Source organism: Perca fluviatilis, chromosome 3, assembly GCF_010015445.1.
Source record: "Perca fluviatilis chromosome 3, GENO_Pfluv_1.0, whole genome shotgun sequence".
NCBI classification, from domain to species: Eukaryota; Metazoa; Chordata; class Actinopteri; order Perciformes; family Percidae; genus Perca; species Perca fluviatilis.
This window is the reverse complement of record NC_053114.1, coordinates 21,952,598-21,978,354: the sequence shown is the minus strand read 5'-3', so window position 1 is coordinate 21,978,354 and position 25,757 is coordinate 21,952,598. Positions and strand designations below refer to the sequence as shown.

At 37.8% G+C, this 25,757-nt stretch overlaps 1 protein-coding gene across 3 annotated transcripts in view; it reads left to right on the top strand.

Moving 5' to 3' along the window:
* Window positions 1–25,757, top strand: part of gpc6a (glypican 6a) — a 165,032-nt gene that overhangs the window by 73,271 nt on the left and 66,004 nt on the right. For all 3 annotated transcript variants that reach the window (XM_039795002.1, XM_039795001.1, XM_039795003.1), the window contains exons 3-4: window positions 5,897–6,288; window positions 23,148–23,313. In XM_039795002.1, the coding sequence (XP_039650936.1) occupies window positions 5,897–6,288; window positions 23,148–23,313 (558 nt within the window). The remainder of the gene's footprint in view (window positions 1–5,896; window positions 6,289–23,147; window positions 23,314–25,757) is intronic.

The following is a 25,757-nucleotide window of genomic DNA, read 5'->3' as shown; positions in this document are numbered from 1 at the left end:
CGTCTGTTTCAGAGCATCAGAGAGCAGCACAGAAGGCATTTAATTGCCACCTTAATGAGGCACTGAAATCTGTGTTGCTATTCGGTCCTGTAGGCTAGATACCGGTCGTTTAGGCACTAGTGCCGTATGAGCACCAGGTTTCGGTACCCAACCCTAGCTGCTAATGCCTCTCTTTTTACTTTAAGTAAACAATTGAATGCAGGACTTGTACTGTGCATTCATTGGTGGTTTTACCATATGATGTAGGTAGGCAATTGATTGATTAATTAGCAGAGGTATTTTGCTGGCAGTAGTGTCATGTTAAACTTTATGATGGCAAACTTACAATTTAATGGCAGAGTGACGATGTTCCTGACCTGTAGGATATCTGCTTGTGCTCGGTAAGGGAAGTGAAAAAACCCTGAAGCCCCGGCCCTCCAGCTGCGCACAGCAGTCGTTTAGTTTTTTTAGTTTTTTTTCAACCTTTATTGGTTGGTTGCTTAATTTTATTTTTTACAGTTTATTAATATTGAACTGTTATATGTATGCATATAGTGTGATATGTATTGTATTTTGATAGGCCTAAAAGGTAGTTCAATAAGCAGACAATGAAACTTTTGAGAAACATTTTGGTATATGTGCTCTTGTTTCACAGAGATAGTTTAGCTCTGCAATTGAAGCCCTCACTTTTTTTCCATTTTCTTGCAACATCCATTTTGCTTTTTCCAATTTATTTTGATTCGCACAATCTTCAATGCTTGAGAATAAATGTATCGTGTCAGTAAGCATACACCCATGTATCGACATGTTTCCAACTATTAAGACCCTAAAGGCCGGATAGCTGAATGTAATCCAAGGTCAATAACTCTCAATGATAATTCCCTGGCCAAATATATATTTTGGCCAGCAGAAAGCAATTCACTCTTTATGAGTTGGCACGCTGTAGCTACTATCTGAAACTCTAAATACAGTCTGTTTTCCAGGTAAAAGGACTTGAAATCCCATGAAGACCCAACAGTTACGCAAGAGAAGAGTACTTCATAATTTTAGTGTAGTTCCTCATTAGTTCAAGAATACTTGGGTTCAGATTATACAAACTTTGGTCAAATTTACAATAGCCTACCTGTCGAGTCATTCCCTCGTGACATTTTCCAACATTAATCCAAACCATTTTCAAACACACAGACGTTGTGAACGCTAAATGTCACACAGTCAATAGTGCAACGAAGACTAAAAGCCTAAAAGTGCTTCTCCTCAGTCCCAATAGGATTTACCAACCCTCATTGATGTAAGAAAGACATTCTTAAATGAAAAGTGTAAACTCATACATTGTTGCGGAGATCTATCATAATGCTTTGTAGATGCAAAATCTTGGCACTCCATATGTTTCTGGTTTCAGGAGTCCACAAGAGCCTACATAATAAAAGACCACTAAAGTCAGCCATTTAATGTCCTTTTGATTGGAAAATCAATAACCACAATTGAACAACTTGACCAGAGCTGGTTTAAGTCAGCCGCATAATCATAGAAACCCTGAATGTGGGGTCAGTCACTTCTGGCGTTTATACTGCACCTGCCTGGAAGTAAGACATTGTCAAGGCCATTATTTTATTAGGTTAAATTATCGTATCAGCAGTCTTTCACACTACTGCACAGAATAGTGTAGCAATCATTGCCTGAGACTCAATTAGCCTGTATAAAACTTACTTTTGTGAGCTCAGAATATTCTTAGCCCAGTCTTTCTTGTTTTAGTGGTTAATTTCTTTCATGGAAATAAATGCATTGGGCTTGAACTATGCAGACATGAAACAGTTTCTTTTTCAACCTATCCCACAGAGAAATGGAGGGGGAACTTTATTTTATACAAGGAGGACGAAGTATAAGTGACAGATCATTTATAGGAGTACTGTATGTATGTTGGTAACTGGTAGCCTGGAAATCAGCATCTTTGCAGAAATAAATAGTTAATAATTCACATTCTCAAATAAAACATGTAGAGTTAAATGTAGAAGAGAACATATTAGTTTCAACTCTTGACAAGTATTAAGGAATGTTTTAAAGTTTAAATATGACCATGTATTTTTACACAAAACTACAGTACATAATATCAATGAAATTGTCTTGCTTTTGTTTTGTGATATAAATTATCTTGAGAGCTACTTAAATGGTAACACAGATACAAAATTGCATGCACAATACACAGGGGCTTACGTGTCCTTGATTCGAGTCCAATTGGAAAAATGGAATGAAAAAGGCCCTGCAGGGTCTTAATATTTAAACAAATGTGGGTGTAATGGCAGGTCCCTTGGTTGCAAAGAAACTAGAGTGAGTGACTAGGGACTGTTCTCCTACCTGTTCTACTCTAAGTGTAGACACGAACTGTGTTCGAAACCGTTCCCTATCACGGAAATAGTGCACTATATATTTTGTAGTGGTGTTCGAATTCTCCGTGGTAAATTTTATTCACTATATAATACCCACAATGCATAGCTAATTTGAGTGTACATACAATGTACCCTACAATTACTCCCATATACCACAATGCAAAGCGGCTATGTTTTTTTGGAGGACAAGAAGAAGAAGCAGAAATTACAGCGAAAACTGAAAAGGAAAAATGGAGCGGGCTTTTGTGTCTAAAACAGTGGAAATGTAACATGCAACATATATACAACCTTTCACTATCCTCCTGGGTGCTCGCTTTGTTTCAGGGACGTATTAGAAGTATTTTAGTTTCGGTTTGTTTACATGATGCTGGGCGCGCCAGCCTCCGTCACACAAACAACGGGCTCATCTCCTGACGCAAGTCACGCAACAATGTGTTTTCAGTGAGTGTCCGAAATCTCGTTTGGTCGTTCCCTATAAAGTTCACTATTTAATAAACACTATATATATATATATATATATATATATATATATATACATATACAGTACAGTACAGTACAGTACAGGCCAAAAGTTTGGACACACCTTCTCATTCAATGCATTTCCTTTATTTTCATGACTATTTACATTGTAGATTCTCACTGAAGGCATCGAAACTATGAATGAACACATATGGAATTATGTACTTAACAAAAAAGTGTGAAATAACTGAAAACATGTCTTATATTTTAGATTCCTCAAAGTAGCCACTTGATATTGAATATCGTATCCTTTTTTTAAAGATTTTGAGAAATATGTTCCATCCTTAAAAGTTAAATATGACAGGAACAAATCAAAATATGTTATGTCTATTTTATGTACAGTAGACATACATGCTTCTAGCTCTTGAATGTCATCTGAATATACATTTAACACTGTATGGTTGATCCTACTTACTTGTTCCAACAAATCATCTGAGCTCGATTGAGCCACATACAGTATTTGTTTTGTAAGTGTGTCCCAGGGAGCACTGATAAACTATCACATGCTTGCTGTCTTAACGGACACTTAGGCACTGTGGCATTACCGCAAATACATCACACAAGTAGGCACTAAAGCTCTTAGAAGCACCACGGCGGTGCAGTCATTAGCACTGTCGCATAGATATATATATATATATATATATATATATATATATATATATATATACAGTACAGGCCAAAAGTTTGGACACACCTTCTCATTCAATGCGTTTTCTTTATTTTCATGACTATTTACATTGTAGATTCTCACTGAAGGCATCAAAACTATGAATGAACTTATATGGAATTATGTACTTAACAAAAAAGTGTGAAATAACTGAAAACATGTCTTATATTTTAGATTCCTCAAAGTAGCCACCCTTTGCTTTTTTGATAGCGCTAATTAGTGGAAATTTCCACTAATTAACCCTGACAAAGCACACCTGTGAAGTGAAAACCATTTCAGGTGACTACCTCATGAAGCTCATTGAGAGAACACCAAGGGTTTGCAGCGCTATCAAAAAAGCAAAGGGTGGCTACTTTGAGGAATCTAAAATATAAGACGTTTTCAGTTATTTCACACTTTTTTGTTAAGTACATAATTTCATATGTGTTCATTCATAGTTTTGATGCCTTCAGTGAGAATCTACAATGTAAATAGTCATGAAAATAAAGGAAACGCATTGAATGAGAAGGTGTGTCCAAACTTTTGGCCCGTACTGTATATATACCGGACAGTAACTGTGAGTAACTGTCTATCTGTTTATCAGGGATACACAGATGTTGGATATTATATTTTATATATTGTATTACTTATCTATTACATTATGATGTTTCATTTTGGTAAGTAGGCTAAGTTTTGAATTTCTGTTTGCACTAAATAGCCTATTTTCTGTTTATACTTGCTATCTGAGGATTCTTTTGATGTTTTTCAATAAACAAAAAACATTCATCAACTTTATGAAGTCTGGGGACGTTCATGTTTATTGGTGATATTGCAAATATACTGTGTGTGTATGTATATATATATATATATATATATATATATAAGGTTAGCGCAGTCTTTCGCTCCATCCTGCTCCATCGTGCCCTGTCATTTCCACTGCTTTACCGCCTTGCAGTGTCTTTAGTCACATATAACTATGACTTTTCTAGCCACACTGCCCCTGCTGCATATCTGATATAATTACGTGAATATCTAATACATTGCCACTACTTAATTACTGCACCATGTTAAAACCACAGATAAATGAATATTCAACAATAATGCGCTATGTCAATTAGTAGTTTTGATGGTCGAATATTTGAATAGTCGACTATTCTGTGAAACCCCCTACCAGTGCGAATGTTAGCAGGCTAGGCTAACTAGCTTCCACTTTTACATTACATTACATTACATGTCATTTAGCTGACGCTTTTATCCAAAGTGACTTACGGTTGCTACATATGTCAGAGGTCGCACGCCTCTGGAGCAACTATGGGTGAAGTGTCTTGCTCAGAGACACATTGGTTGATGTATCGCAGTGGGAATTTAACCCAGAACTCCCACACCAAAGGCATGTGTCATATCCACTGCACTATAACCACCCATGGAATGCAAACTTGACAGCACAAATGCTGAACTTTGTTAATGGGCAGACATCTTAAAATGCTAATGATACATAACCAACACTAAGGGGAAGTAATGTCTTGTAACAACGTGCATCTTGTAACAACGTGCGTCTCATAGCAACGCTGGCTCTCAAATGTCAGTCAACCGTTGCCGTGGGAAAAAGCCCACCCGGACACTGTTTCAACAGATGTCTAAAGAGAGTTTTCTCAAATTTCAGTTCAGCATTCAGGAATGTTAAGACAATTGATATACATTTTTATTTTAGAATGACAATGTTATACAGTGTAAGGTGTGTGTACTGAATCAATGGCAAAATTCATAATAGAAATAAAAAAGATCTGCTTATCTTACGGTGAAATGTGTAATGTATCTTTTGTTTAACATACTCTTCACAAAATTCGAAGCGAATTAAGCCTCTTTCAATACACTGTAACATAATATTCAATATATGGGCTCATAGGCCAGCTGCCTCAGTGTACAAATAAATTCTTTCAATGAGGAACTAATGCGTCTGGGAATAATGGTGTGTGCGCAGGATGATAATGTATAGTAGTCTCTGTTTCTAAAACTTATGAATATTTTGTTACAGTGTGCAATCAGAACCTTAACATTAATGATTCATAGTCCTTGTGGCCCATTATTTCTGCTATTAAATTATTAATGCTTTGGACTGACTTTCTTCACATAATCAAGTACTTATTGTAGGCTGCTATACATTGCTCCTGTATACGCAGACAGAGCCATACAATAAGACATTAAAGTACAACAACAGTACTCGATTAATCCGGGCTCATATGGTTTCAAAGCCGTTTGTCTGGTTATTGTAGGAAAAGACATCCAATGCTGTAAATATCAGCACAATAACCCAGCTGTTTGTCTTTTCCACCTCCCCCTTCTCTCCCCAAACCATCCATCCATCTAGAGTTTTTCTTGGAGCTGCTGGACAATTCTGAGAAGTCTCTTAACAGTATGTTCACACGGACGTACGGGAAGCTGTATATGCAGAACTCTGAGGTGTTCCAGGACCTGTTCACTGAGCTGAAGCGCTACTACACAGGGGGCAACGTCAACTTGGAGGAGATGCTTAATGACTTCTGGTCCAGGCTGCTGGAACGCATGTTCCAGTTACTCAACTCCCAGTACCACTTCACAGACGACTACCTAGAGTGTGTCAGTAAATACACAGATCAGCTAAAACCCTTTGGAGATGTGCCCAGGAAACTGAAGGCCCAGGTCACCAGGGCCTTCATCGCTGCCCGGACATTTGTTCAGGGGCTAATGGTGGGTCGGGAGGTCGCCAACAGGGTTGCCAAGGTGAGTTTAATTTTCTTCTCATAGCTGTTTTGATTGTTGTCGTGTTGCACGGCTGTTAGGTGATCCTGTGCTGTTGAGCGGTGTTTTATTTTGCTTAAAGATACAGTATTAAGCATTGTATTTAATTCCTGTAATGAAATATTGAAACATTTAATCATTCATGTGATGCTATTTTCTGCTATATATACTGTACCCAAAGAATACGCACACTGTCGATGGTCTATCCACCTATACCGTTTTTTGATTTATCTGCACTGTTCATACTTTCATACGTTTTTTAAGTCTTTGAAACCTCTTCACTGGACTTCACATCATACTCCTTTAGATTGCACCTGAATTATTTATTAGAAGCTCAGAAATAAAGAGCATACATTTTGATTCCATATGAAGATCTTTTTTGGATGCACTTGATCCCCGGGTGTGAGGGCCAGTACGGGACATTTTGTATGTGACTGGTAGAGTACACAGTACATTGTATGCTCCACATTTGAGGAGAACCCCACACAGAGAGCAACGCTTTGGTTTTGTTTGCAGTATTTCTCTTGAGTGCTATTCACATTTTTTTTTCTTTTTGGACATTGTGTATCAGAGTGACATTTTTCATGCTGACAGTAAATTTTTGCTGATGTTTGTGGTTTGGTTTGAGAAAATGGTTCATTTAAATCAGAAAAATAAAAATGTTTTTAGAGCATTATCAAACACTGGAGATGAGAAATGTGTTTTTCAAGGCTTAGCGGATATGTTTTCTAATTCCATGTTAAACACAGAAAGTTACGCAACAGTTTTTCATTGACGTCTAAACTGTAAATATATTATATAACCAAATCTGGCTGCTTTTGGTGGTACAGTGCATTGCTTCACTTTATGACATAAATGCAAAAACTGGCAGGACTAATAAAGTCATCATCAACATATATAACATTAAGTTTAATACAGAGTGGGTTTCCTGGAAAACCCAAACAGTAGCCATAAAGGTGTAACATAAGGGCTTAGAAATATTTGTTTACCAAATTTTAATTCATGAATTAAGTTAGTTTAGGTTTTCGTCCCTCACTCATATCCATCATCAACATATATTACATTTGGTTCTGTTGGTTTACAGTTTAGATTTTATGAAACACAATTTAAAGCCTACTAGGAAACTAGGGAATAAATATATGATAAGCAATCAAAGAAGAAAATACTTATTACAGTACATTCCTTCTTAAAACACTTTTAAAAACAGAAACATATAATATAGACCCAGTAAATGTCTATAGTCACTGATTTGTCTTAAGAAATATAATCTATAATCTATAATCTAAAACTATTTTTCAACACTTATTCATCTACTAATTTTATTCAATTGCTGATACATTTTAATGACCGTCTACAAAGTTGTTGACCCCAAAATCAATATTTGTCACCTGCAATTAGACACAAATTATATAAAACTGTAGTTTTTTCACACACAGTTTTATTCAAACATCAGTTTTAAAAATGTCTTCAGAGCTCAGCAGGGATGTGATTCTTTTTAATCTGCTTTTAGCTTGAAGCTTGCTGTGCCTTTCAGTCGAACAGGGGAGACATATTGTCGGAAGAGGAAAGAAACTGAGAGTGCAAAAATTAATGAGATGTGCTGAGTTTGTGAAAAAAAACTTTAATCATTCTCATGTTGGAGGCTTAACCAACTCCCTGTGTTAAGCTCTGGCTGTACACAGACAGAGACAGATCATAGACCAGGGATTGCGAGCATGTGCATTATATAATATCACAATTTAGGTATATGACCACATGTAAATCTTTGTTATATTACAGAAAATGCTGTCAACAAAAACTATGCAGTCAACAGCAATCATCTAGGGCTACAACTAATGATTATTAGGGTGGCTGTGGCTCAGGAGGTAGAGCTTTTGGCCTTTAATCACAAAGTTGGCGCTTCAATCACCAACTCCTCCTGTCTGCATGTTGAAGTGTCCTTGAGCAAGACACTGAACCCTAAGTTGCTCTCGATGAGCAGGCCAGCATCTTGCAGCTCAACCCCTATCTGTGTATGAATGTGTGTGTGTGACTGGTCAAATGAAAGGCAAATTGTAAAACGCTTTGTCTGGTAAGATAGAAAAGCGCTATATAAATGCATTCTATTCCCCATTTACCAAATTGTCAAATTGGTATTCATTAATCAGATCATTAAGCTAATTATTTTCTCAATTAATACTTTGTAAAATGTGAAAACGTAGTAACAAAAACACCTAAGCCATTTTCTCAGACTCTAAGGCAGTGGTTCCCAACCTTTTTTCCTTGGCGCCCCCCCTACTTATGTCTAAGAAAAACATTATTATTACATCACTATTCATAAAATAGTGATGCCGTGGTGGCAAGAAAGATGAGGACGTTAGCAGCTAACAGCTGACCTGATGACAGCAAGGGCCACAGGTTAAGAGTTCCTGGAGGTTTGGCCTACTAAGTAGCCTGTCTCCAATTTAAAAAAGCGAGAACAAAAATATATAGTTTTTATACCGACTTTTGTATACATTATATATTCTAGTGTATTATCATAATTTCTTTAACATGTGCAAATAATAGTCTAAATTGAGTCACATATTTTTTGTTCACCGTGTAAAAACACTATACAGTATGAGTTAAAATTCAGCTGTAAATGTATTAAGTTCTATTGAGGGTTAGTGTTAAATCATTGTTGATTTTCAACAAGAAAAATAGAAAAACAAATCATGTAAACCATTCTAGTATGTTAGAAAGCCCACACTGTTAATGTATTGTTACATTGTTTATTGAGATAAGTTCTATTCAGTAATAGCCAGTTCTCTGTAAGTTTCTATATGTCCCACGCTCTTGAACGTACCATAGCCGTTCCGATACTATTGAATGCACCACATGTGAAAAACGCCGTGTTGTTATGCTAGTTCTCCGGTGGATATATTGTAATCTCCTTTGCCTTCTTAACGTTCATCTACCTCCCTGGTTTATTGCTGTGTGTAAATGACATAAGACCACAGCCAAATAAACCCACCAAAACAGGACATCTGTATCCGTGTTCTTTAATAGGAACACCAACCCCACACCTTGCCACTCTAAACCAGTTTACTTCCTGGAGACAACCCAATCTCTCCTTTTTAAGTAACTAGAACTAGTAACGTTTGATGTAATATGGTCAGTTTATTAGAAAGCTGTAGAAACCAATCAAGACTTGGAATGGAGTCCTTAAAAAAACACATTATCTATACACACAAGAAACGGCTACATTCAAATTTCTAATCTACTTTTTCCTCTTCATTAGAACACTAAACTATTGTCAACTTTTATTACTATTTTACTGAAACATAACCATCCGCTTGATATATTATCACCCTCCTCTTGTACCCACTGTCCTTACATAGTTATGGGAGCTTGTGGAAATTTACATCATGATAGTACATACATATTAAAGTGCCATATCCCTGCTGCTGTATATCATCTCTGAAGAGTCAGTCATATTAAATAGTTTTTTTTTTATTGTCCTTTGGCTTGCCACTGAGCGAGGCTTCCACCATTCCTCAGAGGTATTTTAGCCATTTCAGATGGAGAATTAAAACGAGCACCTCTATACATCTATCCTAGGCCTAAAAGGCACCCTCACTCTGGATCAAATCCCATATTCCTCGCTTCCTCATCAATTATGAAGTGGAGCCAGGAAACAGTGTGGCATTGCTGAAGGCTGTCAGGCTGGTGAACAACCATAGAACTGCTGGTGAAGAGTTGCTTGACATGACAAATCACCTTGACCTAAAAATCACCCTGCGTTCTTGCTGTTTTCAGCATCAGAAAGCCACCTGAATCTTCTTACAACACAGTTTTAGAGTACATACCAATTTCTCACTTCTTAGGTGTTAGCACAACACTATATACAGTTTATAAGGCATTCTGTCTTCAATTTCCAATCCATTATTATCCATAATAATACTTTATGGTCGAACACTTTATTTGTGTGTTGTTATAGCTGCAATTACTCTAGCTTCAGAAATCAATGGTTTTGCTTGGTCATTCAGCAGTTGTTTTTTTTTAGCAGGAGCAAATGGTGGTCAAACACACCTCACCACCACTGGACAAACTGCTTTAAAGTGTCCTTTCATAATCAATCTGTCATGAAGGTGGAATAATGTGTACTACGTATTATTATCTATAATTAGCAGTGGTGGAGACCTATTTAGATACTTAAGTAAAAGTGCTAATACGACAATGTAAAAATACTCCCTAGTCCAGCCAATACAATTTAGAAAAAGTAAAGACACCAAAATGCCTATACCTATGTGTCAAAACTAAAAGTATTATACAGAATGTGTGTTCAATGTAGAGCCAATTTGATCAACAAAAAATTATTCTGCATGCATTCCGATAAATTATTAATTGTTGATTGTTTTTAAGCAAAGGGTCCAATCATTCTTTGGTTCCACCTTGTCAAATGTGAGGATTTGCTGTTTTTTCGGGTTTAAATAATTTCAAAGTAAATATCTGTGGGTGTTGGTCTGACAAAATAAGGCAACTGAAGACATAAAGTTTGGTATGTATCAGTTAAATGATAAAATAATCAACAGATGAATAAATAATTAAAATAATTGTTAGTTGCAGCCCTTGTTCAATGTGTTACATGATTTATACCATTGCATTGTTTATTCCTGATGCATTAGTAGCTGATCTTGGATCGATCTTCAGGTAGTTCATATCATAGCAGCGCATTCAGGCACCTTTTGGATTTAAAAGCTTCTCAGTTTCTCTTGTTCTTCTTTCACCATAACCATTTTATCACCATGGAGAAAGTCAATCAATCCATAAAGACCTACAATAATACTTTTCCCCCTAATTTTAAGAGATGGGGAAATTAAAATACCTACTGGTCTATGAGAAGCATTATACAAATGTTCAGAAACTAGTCCAGTACTAGTCTAGTACTTTAGTCTAATTTATTAAGTGTTGAATACTTTACATGGCCCCTGGAGGGTGGCTCTCACTAGCTATAGTTAAGGCTCTAACTCAAATAACAATCAGTCGTGAAAACCTGAGGTTTTAAAATTACAAAATGTGCCTTTCATATGATATGGCTGCTTTCAACCATCTGTCTGTTCAATTTTCCACATTACTTTAACACATGATGGTGCACTGATGATGATGAGCCACACATAATTACTGCTAACAGACAGCTCTGCATGGAGTCAAATCGGAACAGGAGAGATATCACTTCATAAAATGGGATTGCACTCAACTTGCTCTGAACAGTTTCCTGGACCCCGATCCTGGATTAAGAGCAGAATCTCTCTGGATTACAGTTTTTGATGACCATTAAGAGTTTTATCCTGGGGTACTTAAAACACAGTCCAACCACATTATGAGAAGATTGCAGGGATTTGGACCTTCTGAAGGGTTTAAAGTTCATGCATTCAAACATTTAGAGCACTTATCACTCACTCTGCACACGCACGGGAAGCTGGCCTAGTCAATGGTGCATATTTAGCTGTGATGATGGAAGGAAGCAAGGTAGTAAGGGATTTTGTAGTAAGGGATTTGTTTTTCCTAATGGCTTACACTGTCATGTTGATCTTATTATACACTCATTTTCTACCACGAACTGTCAGAGAATTTGACATTAAGCTCCAAGGCAGTTTCTAATCTTTACACAACATTTACCTTAGATAAATGCTCTGCCAGATTACAGAGTATTTACTGACATGTGAGAAATATTAGGATCAGTTGCATGTGGTTTCCATAGTTTTTCTTTTTTTTTTTTCATTTCTACTTAATGTACTCAGTGCCATCAGTTTAGCCCACTCACTGTCAGGGTGAAACAGTAAACTGCATTCAATACATACTCCTCATCGGCATTCTGAAATGAGTATGACTGTCCTTTCCATAGGGTCGTCTTCTAGTGTGTCTTCAGATGGCTGTACAGGTTTATCCGTGAGCCACATATTTGGTCTGTGTGGGCAGGGGAAAGTGGAGGTTGTGAGTGGTGGTGGAGCCTTTTTCGCTTCTTCCTTTCAGTGCTGTAGCTTTGTCTCTGCGACAAAGCTACAGTTCCATTTCCTGGTGCACAGCTCCTTCCTGCACAGTTAGTACCTATCTTCCAGCTATACCTGTCCAAAGCGATGTGCTCCCAGTTGCTTATTAGAATTTGAAACTTCTTGAGGCTTAATATTGTCCTTGAAGTGTTTTTTTGGACCGCTGTGGCCTCACTGACCTTCCTTCAACTGGGAGTATAAGATCTGCTTGAGTAGACGTGTATTTGACATTTGAATGACATGACCAGTCCATCAAAGTTGGTACTGCATTATTGTGGTGGTGATACTGAACATGTTGGCTTCCTCCAAAACATTGATGTTTGTACATCTATCCTCCCAGATGATCTTCATAATCTTCCTTAGTTGTCTTTGGTGATGATGTTCCATGGCTCTGAGGTGTCTGCTGTAGGTGGTCCATGACTCACACCCATACAGCAGGGTGGGGAGAACCACAGCTCTGTAGACCAGGAGTTTTCTTTGGGTCTTTAGGTCTCTCTCTTTACTCTTTTCCAGGTCTTCTTTATGTTTAAGGATAGAGCCAGGGGCCTATATGCCTGGGTGTACTACAATGGCGTTGTCGTCCGCATACTGGAGCACCATGATGGTGGTGTTCCTGATTTTGCTCTTTGCTTTAAACCTGTTAAGGTTGAGGAGCTCTTCACCAATTAGGTGGAGTATGGCAGCCATAAAGATGGCAAACAGGTTGGGATACATCCCTGTTTGACCCGTTTCTACTGTGAAAGGCCCAGACTCAGAGACGCTGTTGCTGAGAACTGTGGCTGACATGCCTTCATGTAGTAACTCCAGTATTCTGATGTACTTATCATGGCAACCTTGTGAGGTCATGGCCTTTGTGAGGTCTATGAAGCCATGTACAAAGGCTGCTTTTGTTCACTGAATTTTTCCTGCAGTCGGTGTGCCGTGAATATCATGACGGTGTGCCGTGAATATCATGACTGCTGTACCTCTGGATGGACGGAAGCCACACTGAAATTCAGGGAGTACTTCCTCAATCAGTGTTGATAACAGTCGATTGAAAAGGACACGCAAAAGCTCTTTGCCTGTTGTTGATTTGATAGGAGTGAGATGCCTCTGTAGTTTCCACATTCAGCCTTGTCCCCCTTCTTAAATATAGTCACTTTAGGGGCATACCTGATCTCTGACGGGAGTTCTTCTTTTTCCCAGACCTTGAGGAGTAGGGCATGGATGTGGTGCAGGAGTTCTGGTCCACCACTCTTCAAGATCTCAGCTGGGATCCCATCTGGACCAGTGGCCTTGTTGTTCTTTAGGCTCCCATTGGGATCTTGGTTATGGTGGGTGGTTCCCCTCTGTCTTCTCTGATGAGACTCTGAGGGATGTAGCTGATGCTACCTGGTTCAGCTGTGCTGTCGCAGTTAAGGAGTTCATGAAAAAATGCTCTTTCCATCGGACGTTAATGAAATCATTGTCCTTCAGCAGCTTCCGTCCATTCTTTGAGCGCAGGAGGTTTAGGCCGCGGTAGCTTGGGCCATAGACAGCTTTAGTATAGCGCTAAAAAAGCCTCTGGTATCACCTGAGTCCGCCAGTTTCTGGATTTCCAGAGTTTTTTCTGTCCACCAGGCAATCTTAAGCTCCCTCACTCGGGTCTGGACGTCTGCCTTGGCTTTGGAATGAGCCAATCTTTTTGACTGGCAGGTTATATCATTTTGCCAGGTGTGAAAAGCTTTCCTTTTTATGTGATGAGCTGTTCTATCTCTGTGTCGTTCTCATCAAATTAGTCCTGATGTTTTCTGGACTTGTACCCAAGTGTGGTTTTACAGGTATCGAGGATGGAGGATTTGAGCAGACTCCAGTGCTCTTCGATGTCATCAGAATATTGCTGTTCAACGCTTTTCCCAAGAGAGGCCTGAAGTCGCTGCTGGGTGGCAGTGTCCCAAATGCTGCTCCAGACATGCCATATAACATGGAAGAAAATAATGGAAGAATAATTGGCAGATGAATCAATAATGAAAATAATTGTTTGAGTAAAATTAAATAAAGACAATTATAAAACAATAGGTGTGTATAACTAAATCATACTCAATGAGGTGTTCATTTAATCAAGGAAGTGAGAATATTTTACAGTGTCCTTTACTGTATGTTATCTAGTAGAGTCTCATGTAGTTTAGTATCTGTATTTATGATGTTGCACAACCAGAAAGAGGACTAAAACAATTTGACAACAGATTCTGCTCAGGGCAGATTAACTGACCTCCTCCATATGAGAATATGGTTCATCCATGTTTCTCATCTGAGGCCCACTTCCAGATGCACTGGACAAACTTGTCTGTCTCTCTCTCTCCCTCTCTCTCTCTCTCTGTCTGTCTCCTTCTCTCTCACTGGCTCACAGCTCACACAGCTTGCTGGGGATAAGGCCTCAGCCACAATGCTGTGACGGCAGATGGCATCTGGCTCAAAAAGGTTGGCACGTCATCGGGAAATGTGCTGCACCAAAGATGTCCTTTTTAATTAAAAGATTTTGATCTGTGGTGAACTGCAGAATGTTGGAAAAAATGAGAGACAGCATGTGGTCTGAAATACAAGGACATGATATAAAATGATAATGAAGAAATATACTGTATACATCTCTCTACAGTATATGCTCTTCAAATTCATACTGAAAGATACTGATGCAGTCACCCTGATACTGAGGGGGAGGACATTTAGAACTAAATACAAAAGGAAGGAAAATCCATCCATCGAATTTTAACGTTAAATTTTATGGTAAAAAAAAAAATCTGTCTTATCCAACAACTAGTGAAAATATGTCACATCAGTTGCCAGCCCAGATGACGTCTTATGACAACTTTTTTGCACCTTGACTTAAAGTATATGGCACCACATATTTATTTTACAAGCACTTAGAGAAGGTTGTCAGCACCGATGTTGTGACATTTGTACAGAGGTTTCTTGGCAGCCACATGAGAACTGTTTGCCCCTGGCTGGGCTGCAGACCTTCAAAGTTAGATGGACACAGGGGGAGTGGTGTGCTTTAATGCAGAAGGCACCATGGCAGATGGATAAATATATATGCAGGTCTCATTCCCACCAGAGATGCTGAATGGCTCACGGTACGCTGTGCGTAGTCATCAAGCAATATGGGCCTGGCTTTTAACATGTTTGCACTTGTCTTGGTAAATTAAAGAAACAGTCCCAACTGCTGCTCCAGACATATAACATGGTACATGTCAGGGTAGATCAACGGGCGATCCCATACCTCCCCAAGAAAGACATTTGAGCTGACTCATGTGGGTTGCCGGGCCCGCCAAGTACCGCTGTGTTGTTTCGTGGAGGCACAGCTGCTCACATGTGGATTATTCTGTCAGTCTCAGACAGTCATTGATTTGACAGCAAGTGATTTTAGTGCAGCCTCTCTGGAATTGTCTTTGGCTCCATCTTACATTTAACATGGTGAGTGGAGGGAGACTCTAAAGTTCACAAAGAAGCACAGAAAGGAGACATGATTAGTGTAAGTACAAAGTGCTATAGACTGTGGTTTATTATCAATGACAACTTTAGTGCATAAGGTGTCATATTGTGCACAGTATATGACTGTATGTACCAAAGGATTAGTATTCATCCCAAGTCTACCCATTTGCTTATCTTACTGTATATATCCTCTGAGGGGTGGATTTGCAGCCAGGTTGCTCAGCTTTTGTGGCTGCTAAACCTGCACAAATACTGTAAGACAAAAAGAAACTGTATAATTTATAAAGCACCCGGAATTGTGAAATGCACACCTAACTGCGTCATGGTGCTCCTGTGCTATTTTCACATATTTGAATAAGGTGATATACATATATTTGGCGCAAAATAGGCCCCTTTCTATGCAAAAACAGTCCAATTCACGAAGATCAGCTCTAATAGCCACATGCAGTTGCAGTTAATTTATTAGCGTCTTCGGAGAGTTGGTGGTAACTGAAGCGCACCCACAGCACTGACAGGCTGGGATATTAAATCCCAAATACGTTTTCTCTCTGTTAGGTTTAATTATGAATTTATTAATTCTTTGAATATAACTTAGTATACGCCACTGCTAAATCAACAATTCACAACAAGCAAACCAGAGCATACTGTACACTTTGTAAGTACACATGAGACAGTGGCTTTGTTTATGATTCTAAAAGTACTTGGTTAAGGTCAGATTAACTTCATGGTTGAAGTAGAGGACAGTTTTTGCAAGGCATTGCAATAGAGCTCGTTCATCACAAAAAAATGTCTTTGACCAACTCATTTCTACTACTCAATGTGCCCAAGCATTAATATTGTTTGTTTTGTTTTTTTTCTTACATTAAATGCTTTAATTTAGTCAGCACGAATTGGGGAAGTCTAGTAAGAGAATGTTCACCCAATAATAAAAACTTTCTTTTTTCCCACATCATAGAAATAATACATATATAAATTAACATTTGTATACGTATTAATATATAAATGTTAATAATAATAAATGAACTACTGCACTAAGTTTAAGCCATAACAAAGCATCACATTTTATGAGCTCATTGTATGTGCAAGTCAAACTTTATTCTAAGTACTAAATGTAGCTGTCAGTTAAATGTTATGGCGATCAGATACAATATCAAACTCTGAACACTATAATAAGAGCTCATGTTTTACATCTTTCTGTATGTGATAAGCAGCAGTTGTGCTCTATGAGATTTTCTTTAAAACAAAAACCACTACTTAAAGCAAATGCAGACATACAATAATGCACATTTTACTGCATTACAGACGTATGTTATGAAAGTAGATCTTTAAACTTAACTATGCATTGGCATTATTTCTGTCTTGTCATCACTCCAGTTTGCTCTTCTTTCTTTATGATTAAAAAAGCATTAGCTTATGTCAGTGCAGCAGACGGCTAATGTGTGAAGGTTTTAATGTTACCTTCTGTGAACATCTTCCAGCTTCTCTAACCTAAGGAAATAATTAATTTTTAGATTTGTGTCGCAACAAACTTTAGTGTAGTCCTTTGGCTAGGAAGAAATAAGTGAAGTTTTTACACAGGCGTTTGGTGCGACCAGGTTATCTTTCTCTTGGTAGCAGATGGGAGTCTGATTTGCACAGTGACAGATCACTCATATTGCCATTGACACTAATGGCTGTGCAATTGAGTGGGGACACTGGGGCACCAATGCAGTCTTACATCCATGTCCAATCAGTGCAAAGTAACGTAGCCTGTCACAATAATTATGACAGAACTATTGAGACAATTTTTGGGCGACAGTCTCACTGTCCCACTAGTGTTCCCCTTGATTGGCCTTGGTAGCTTGCAAAGTCATTGTCATTTCTCACAACTTCATTACTTTGTGGCACAAAGCAATTTCCATCGTCTGTGCTCTTCCCACTCTGTTACTCCTAAAGGGAGTTCACGCCATATGTGCATGACAACACCCTGTTGGATAGACAAGGTGATGTCTTCCAAGAGTGTCTTTTAGAGTTATCTCTCATTATGAGAGTCGTATCCATTATTTTAATGATTTAGTTATCTTGAATATGTCTTATTGCTGATAGTAAATTCATGTGAGTGTAATGGCTGCCGACTGTGGCCTTTTAATGGGATGAAATGAGAAGTGGCTTGCTTTATTATTGCTCGGCTCATTGCATTTATAATCTTACATTTTCATTTTTTCTCAACTCAATGAAGTTAAAGCTCACATCAGCTGGGTGAAATCTTGACTGCATCTTTAAGATGCTCTTTTAAGCAAAGGAGTAAGCTGCTTTTTAAGCCTCACCCACTCTCAAATAAAAAATAAATACTTACTTAATACTCTGACATTTGTTGATATGACAAATGTTCACTTAAAGGTATTAACAAAATAATGTACATAATTTATCAAAAGTGACTCAGTATGCAGAATGGCCACAACAAATTTGAGGTACTTGTAATTTACTTGGGTATTTTTATTTCATCGTACATTCTTCTACTTCACAGTGCAGAGGGAAATACTAAACTTTATTTTATACTTATATAAAATATATACTATACTATACTATATATATATATATATATATACTATATACTATATATATACTATACTATACTATATACTATAATATATACAAATATATACTATATATATATATATATATATATATATATATATATATATATATATATACATTACTTTATAGTTTTAGATTATACATACAAAATATATGAAAGGCTTATAAGTATGTGATGCTTTAGTGTTGATTAAATTACCCAACAGTGTACAGTATAAAAAAAAGATAGAATAAGCGCCATGTCGACCAATTTACACATTAATGCATACATAATAATAATCCAATGATAATTGTTTCTGCATTATGAGTACTTTTGCTACTTAAAGTACATTTAGTGAATATTACTTACTTATATTGCAGTATTGTTTTTGTTATTGTCTTTTACTTATGTAGAGTGATCTAATTAATTCCTTCACGGCTGCAAAACTCTCACACTGACTGGCACACAAGCACATGCTCTCCATGTGGCGTTATTATAGCACTTAAACATCAGATGAATAGATTAGTGTTTTAATCTCACTCTGGATCTAAGGCATCTCGCGCCCCAGTCCTACACTCAGCCTGCTGTGAAATATTCCATCCACTGAACTGTAAATAAGTGCTAACAAGATTATCAGATTACCCTTCATCCAGGCCATACAGCGACTGCTGGGCACAGTAACTGCAGTGATGTAAAAATCCCTGTAAAATAATTGCGTTAGGAGGCACCATTTTAATGCAAATTTTCTAAAGGCTCACGAAGCTCAAGGGCAGCCTAAAACACCTTCCAATTTGCAGTATGAAATATTTTTTTTTGGTCGCTACTAAAAAGCTACACTGAATGTAAAGAGGGCAGTGGGAAGTGTTTTCTCCATGTCTCTTAAATAGGCTGTCTAGAAAATGGGCCACATTTAATTGAATTGACAGAAACAGATTAATCCCAGAACTTTTTTTTAAATTATGTGTTATTCTCATGAATCAATACTGTACTTGATTGTACAAGTTGGAAGACAAAGTATGATGTTTTTAAATGATACAAAATGACATTTGCAATGGTTTGCTGATGTTGAGTAGATTATACAGTATACTACATTTTCATTTGGCTCCTCTGTATTGCTGCCATCGTTTATACCATAGCAGTGATACTGTGAATTTATTAAGGGAATATATTCCCATACTGTTGACTAGTTTTTGTTTTATGATAGTGGTTTAAACTGGATTTAATGTCCTTGCCCAGGTACAGTGACTGGGTGGGGCTGAACCAACGGAGAAAACAAAAGGGACGAGCTCTCTCTCTCTCTCTCTCTCTCTCTCTCTATCTCTATCTCTCTCTCTCTTTTCTTTCATTCGTCACTATAACAAATATATTTATATGCAAATTAGCCTGTGAAATGGAATGATTCATATAGCTTGATAGGAAAATGTTATATTTAATCGGTGGGGTTTGAGTCATTGACGGGGGAGAGGGAAAGAGATTGCTGGAGATGCATGGGGATGCGGGTGGAGGTGGAAGTGCAATCTAAAAACTGTCTCGTCCCTGCCTCAGTTATAGTAGGCTGGTGAATTGCATGTAGCAGCCAGATTTGACTTTGTTTTTTATGTTTGATACTGATTTTGTCAATACCGAAAGTAAAGTGCAGGCACAGAATGACCAGCCTCAGATCTAAAGGTGATTTTATAATCTGCTAACACAATATTACATATACTTTAAGAAACTGCAATACATTACATTTAGTCTATATGGACGACGTTTCATTTACGGGATTGTTCCAGTACCGCCGGAGTTTCTGTCAAATATATGTATATCACCTTATTCAGATGCCTCACCTTCCGCTTTTTTCATGTTGGGATTCTAAACTCCGGTCAAATCGGGAAACATCCTCTGAGCTAGAACCGACAATCAAATTATATTTATCTTTTTCTTGAGTAAAAGTATCATCGCACACTTGACAGCCATTTTAATTCCAGAGCTCGCCTCCGTACGTGCACGTTCCACCAAAACAAGTTCCTTCCCAAGGCTATTTTGCAGAGGCACTGTACCTGCGTTTGTTGTTAAGCGCCGCCCAAGACGATTGTGATTGGTTTAAAGAAATGCCAATAAACCAGAGCCCATTTTTCGCCTATCCAGGAATGTTGTGTGGACTAGCCAGACCCTCCTGCGCAGCGCTGTGGAGGAAGGTCTGGCAATGCAACACTACATTACATTCATTCAGCTGAGGCTTTTATACAATATAATATATACATATAATAAGTGCATTCAACCATGAATTCATAAAATAAGCGAATCATTATTATAGAAATCATGAAGTGTGAATTGGCAAGTGAAACTTTCTTTCGGAATTAAGATATGCTCTGTCCAAAGCAAACACTGTGATTGGCACGTACTTGGTGCTGTTTGTATGTCCAAATGTGGCAGTAACACCTGCCTGTTCACTCTGTTTGTCTGCTAGTGTCTTTTCCGGGTTTCTCTCCGTCTGTTTCATCTGTATCTGTCTCTCTGTTTTCTTGGTGTTTGTTTTTCTGCGACTTTGGCAGCGTCTTTGGCTTTCTACACAGCCGGTTCTTGCTCGGTTTGCTCTTCTTTTTCTTTTTTTTGGTACTCCCTCCAGTACTGCCTGTGAATTAGAAAAAGTAGAAAGAAATTAAACTCCAGGTAATGTTGTGCATAAAATCTAATGACTGTGAAGGCTCCATGCAGGGTGATAGTAGACACCTATATCACTATAATAATAATAATAATAATAATAATAATAATATGAATCATTTATAATTATATAAATTGGCAACACTTTATACCCCTATTTAGCTTTTATAAACAGTACATAAACATTTGATTGATGATCTGTTCATAATGCAGTATAAAGTATGCAAATGTAAGTGATAATATTTGTTTAGAAATGGAGGCTGACACAGGGGAGTAGCCCTGGTTAAGATGAACCACATTGCAAATGGTTGCTAAACGGTTGGTAGCGTAACATTTAACAATAAACAGCTGGAAATAGACAGCCATGCTTTGTGTAGGACTGCCTTCCATGGCTGCCAAGAACAGCAGAACAATGGATTATCCATGTTACACAAGGACAAACATTAATACACACATGGTATGACATACAGTAAAAGAATATGAGATGGAGGACGTCTCCACCACAGTCCTCATGCTTACAAATGTTTAATAGGGGGACGTACATCTTACATCTCCGTTTTTCCCACAACCTGGTTTGGGTTTCGCAACTAGCAAACTGAATTAAGAGTTTGTTGGCCATTAGTTCAGCTCTTTAGCATTTTCCCACAAGTAACAGAAATACTGTAGGTGTACACACACAAACACACACACTAATAATTATTTTGGTATTATTTAATCCTAAAGTAATATCATAAAACCAGCAACCATTAGTAACATCAGATTATTTTTCTAAAATAGAAGCCTGACACATACTGTAAATGGGTTCCATGTCAGCTGTGAAATATGTTATATCAAATGAACCATGTGTGCAGTATTCCCATATGTTAACCACACTCCCAGTACAATAATTTTACAGTCAAATCAAATACAGACTACAGTGGTCAAATCAGACTGTAGACAAGACCAAAGCTGTCATTACACAGCATCAGATGTTGCCATGGAGCTACTGTACAAAGGTTCACTGATGTTTTCTTTTTTTTTTATGTTCATCTCACTTTTATCTTCGGATGTATTTATGTCCTCTGCCTTTGTGTCTCTACATGTTTCTGTTTTCTTTTTTCCAACTTCTAACAATAATAATAATTAGAAAGAAAATGACAAAATGAGTAATGAACAAATCCTTCTCAGAATAAAAACTCATCTTAATTGCATGTCTGTCTGTCCTGGAAGAGGGATCCCTCCTTTGTTTTGCTCTTTCCTGAGGTTTCTTCTGTTTGTTTTTTCCTGTAAGAGTTTTTCCTTATCTAAATTGAGGGTCTAAAGGGTGTTTAGGGCTGTACAGATTATAAAGCTTCTCAAGGCAAATTAGTGATTTTAGGCTATAAAATAAATACAAGTTGACATAACTTGACTTTTAGAAATGGCAAATTAATCACGGTTTTGCTCATATGGATGGACATGACATTAATAACTTAACATGTATTTAACTTTCTCTTCAAATCATTTTCTGTGATGGGTAGATTGGTTCCTCTGCCATAGCTAAACCCTTTAAGTATAGAAGATGTGTCCAGTTGTGTAGTCCTTATGACAACCACTGACCAATCTGCCAACCTTCCCTTCTCACACACACACAGACACACACACACACACACACCAGCAGTCTCCAGAGTTTGTGCTGGACAAAATCTAAAGTCAAGCATGAATACAGAGGCTGACAGGCCAATTATCAGATGTACTCTTCGTTCTGCATCCCCACCTCTGAAGGGAAGCAGATGTGAGAATCCTGTCGCTTTCACTCAAGCCGGTACAATGACATGGCCCAACAACAAAAGGCACAGCCTTCACAAGGAATTGAGATGGACAGAGTTGTAAACATCGTATTGTCATACAGTTTTATCTGGTGGGTTTTCACATTTCAAGCTTCAGAAGATATGATGTAGTGTTGGGATGTTTGTCAAAAAGTTGAAATGCATCTGACTATTCACCACCCACCCCTCCCCTGAACTTTCAATTGGAACTTCATTCCTTATAGATGCTTTGTAGAAATATAAAAATGTCCAGGAATGTTATGTGCAATATTATTGTTTTATCACAACTACTCTTTCCATTCTAGGAATCATACTGCATGTCATAAAACAATTACTGAGGTTTAATGAGCTTGAAAAGACATGACATAAACTGAAGAACCTCTCTTTGCTTCATAGGTGAATGTAGTACCAGCATGTGTCAAAGCATTGACCAAGATGCTGTACTGCCCATACTGTCGCGGCATGCCTGGGCTGAAACCCTGTCACAACTACTGTCACAACGTTATGAGGGGCTGTCTCGCGAACCAGGCAGACCTAGATGCTGAATGGAACCTCTTCATCGGTAAGAAATAAAAGAGTCTGCTTCAAATCGAGTGCCCTTGCACCTGTTTCTCAGTTTCTCTTTGTAATATGTTTAAGGTTTGTGTGTCTGCCTGCTTGTGCGCACACTCGTACTTCTAAGGCTGCATGTAACTTTTCCAAGGCAGTGTCTTTGAATAGTCTCTGTGGGAATTCAGTAGGATGTGCTGTGTTAGATTCAGCTTTAAAGGATTTGCAGAGACAAAACGGAAATCTTATTTGTGCAACCATTCCGTCTTTTTTCAGTCTGAAATGTTGTTTGCTGTTGCTGGAACCCTGGCATAGTGCTTAAAGCTTTGGTCCCTGCTGTTTGGGATTGATAAAGGAGAGCAGATCTTAGGCAAACACATTTTCTATAGTGTTTCCAGCTGAGTTCGGTGAGTAATATAGCACTTCAGTTAGGCTGTAAGTAGCTGGATGCTCTAAGCCCTCCTGTTAAATGGATACCAAGGAGGCACATAGAGTGTTCCCTCTGGATCTTTTGTAGGCCAATACTTTATTTGTTATGTACCCCAATCGCGTCCTCCCACCCACACTAACAGATTTTTTTTTTTAAATGGGGTGACGTTTTTTTTAAGAGGCATCCCTGAAGACAGTGTGTCAAGTGAACTGCACTTCTAAGCTTTTGGCTGTTATGTGTCAGGCCTGTCATTCGAGAAACCATCAGATGACGTACCGCTTGTTCTCTCCCATGGCATGTCTGAAGTCTCAGATCAACACAGGCCCCTGTGCACTGAATGAGATGTCTCGCAGCTTTATGACATGTGTTAAAAAGTTAGTGTCTTGTTCGGTTGTGAAGAGGCAAATCTATTGCCGCAACGGGACGTTCTGTTTGACAGTAATGGGAAGAGCTGTTGTTGCAACAGAATGATGAATCTGGTAAGACAAAAACACCCTTGGGGTGTAGAAAAAGTTATTTTTTTTTTTATATTGTTCCACTTTTTGTGCAGACATTGTTTTTTGGTTTGGAAAGACAATGTTGTTGGGAGTATTATAATTACAAATGTAGAACCCAAGGGATGTTTATTTTCACAATGAAAGACACATTTTTTGATGTCTACTGACATTTTGTATTCATTATCTGTTGCTAAAGAACTTCGATTTGCTTACGGTGCAGCTTGAAAGAAATATTGATTTGCCTTTCAGAGACAACTTCTAAATGTGTCACAGGTCAGTTATCGCCACTGGAGCACATCTTTGCATTATAGAAATTTATGGATTGAGCCCTTACACAATCTGTCATTGTCATCCCTTTAAATCATCACTTATTAGAGAAGGTTACATTAGAGGCACAGCCTTCAATTTTTAGGAGCCCTCAATGACATTTACCTGTGGACTGTCTTCATAGTTAAATGTTACTATTGATATCATTGATTCGAAAGACAATAGAAAGGAGAGCAAGGGTTTTCATTTAGTTTTAAATTTTAACAGCAAGAGAGAAGATGAGTTCTGAAAATGGTCTATAATCTTTCTAAATCCAGTTGAATCAGGGACATTTATGTAACATATAACATTCTTTCTTTTATTAAAAATAGACAAAAAAATAGAGGAATGCCAACTTGGCAAAACTAAGTCCAGATAATGTTTTTTCTCTCTCTCTAATGTACAAAGTTGAGCTTACGTCATTCTTACTTAGTGGAACAAATCAAAATTAAAAAGACTATTGCAACATCTTTCTTTGGGGAGAGCTTTCAGAAGATATGGCACACTAAAAAAAACAAGGTTGACAGATTTATATTATGGTATATTAAACATTGTAAATGTATTGTTTGATTTAATTAAATACAGTAAATTAGGGCTGGGCAATATGGCAAAAAATGTGATCCCAATATATTTTCCTATTTTGATCGATTTGATCGATACTGCCTGTTTGAAGTGCATACTGAGTGAAGCCGGAAGAAACCAAAGGTTTAAGTACACTTTAGAATATAGTTTATTAACATGTAAAATAAAAAATAAACATGATTTTACAATATGCAGCACGTTTTTGTTGAGGACTCACATTACACATTCACATTATGGGATGCCCCACTGGTCAACAGAGCAGTAGTGTCTTCTACTGGCAAAAGAAAATTAAAAGTAGCCTTATTTTCCTCGTACAGAGTCATCTTACAGTTACGTTTTCCTTTTTTGTGTCTGCAATATAAACAAGTGGAAACTAGGGGAGTAGTCAGTTTTGGCTACATTTCTTTTGATTTTGTTAACAACCTAAAACTACTTAAAAGCAACATATTAGCCCTTCCTAACTTGAGGTTTTATTACTGGGCTTTCATCCTTAGAGTAATTCAGCTTTGGATTTCTCTGGAGGGGGCACCAGTTCCTCCTACATGGTTGAGTATGGAGATGTTTTCTGCCAAACCTGCTTCATTGACTGCTCTCATCCACGCTGCTCTTAGCTTTTCTCTCTCCCTTTTTTGGCAATAATAT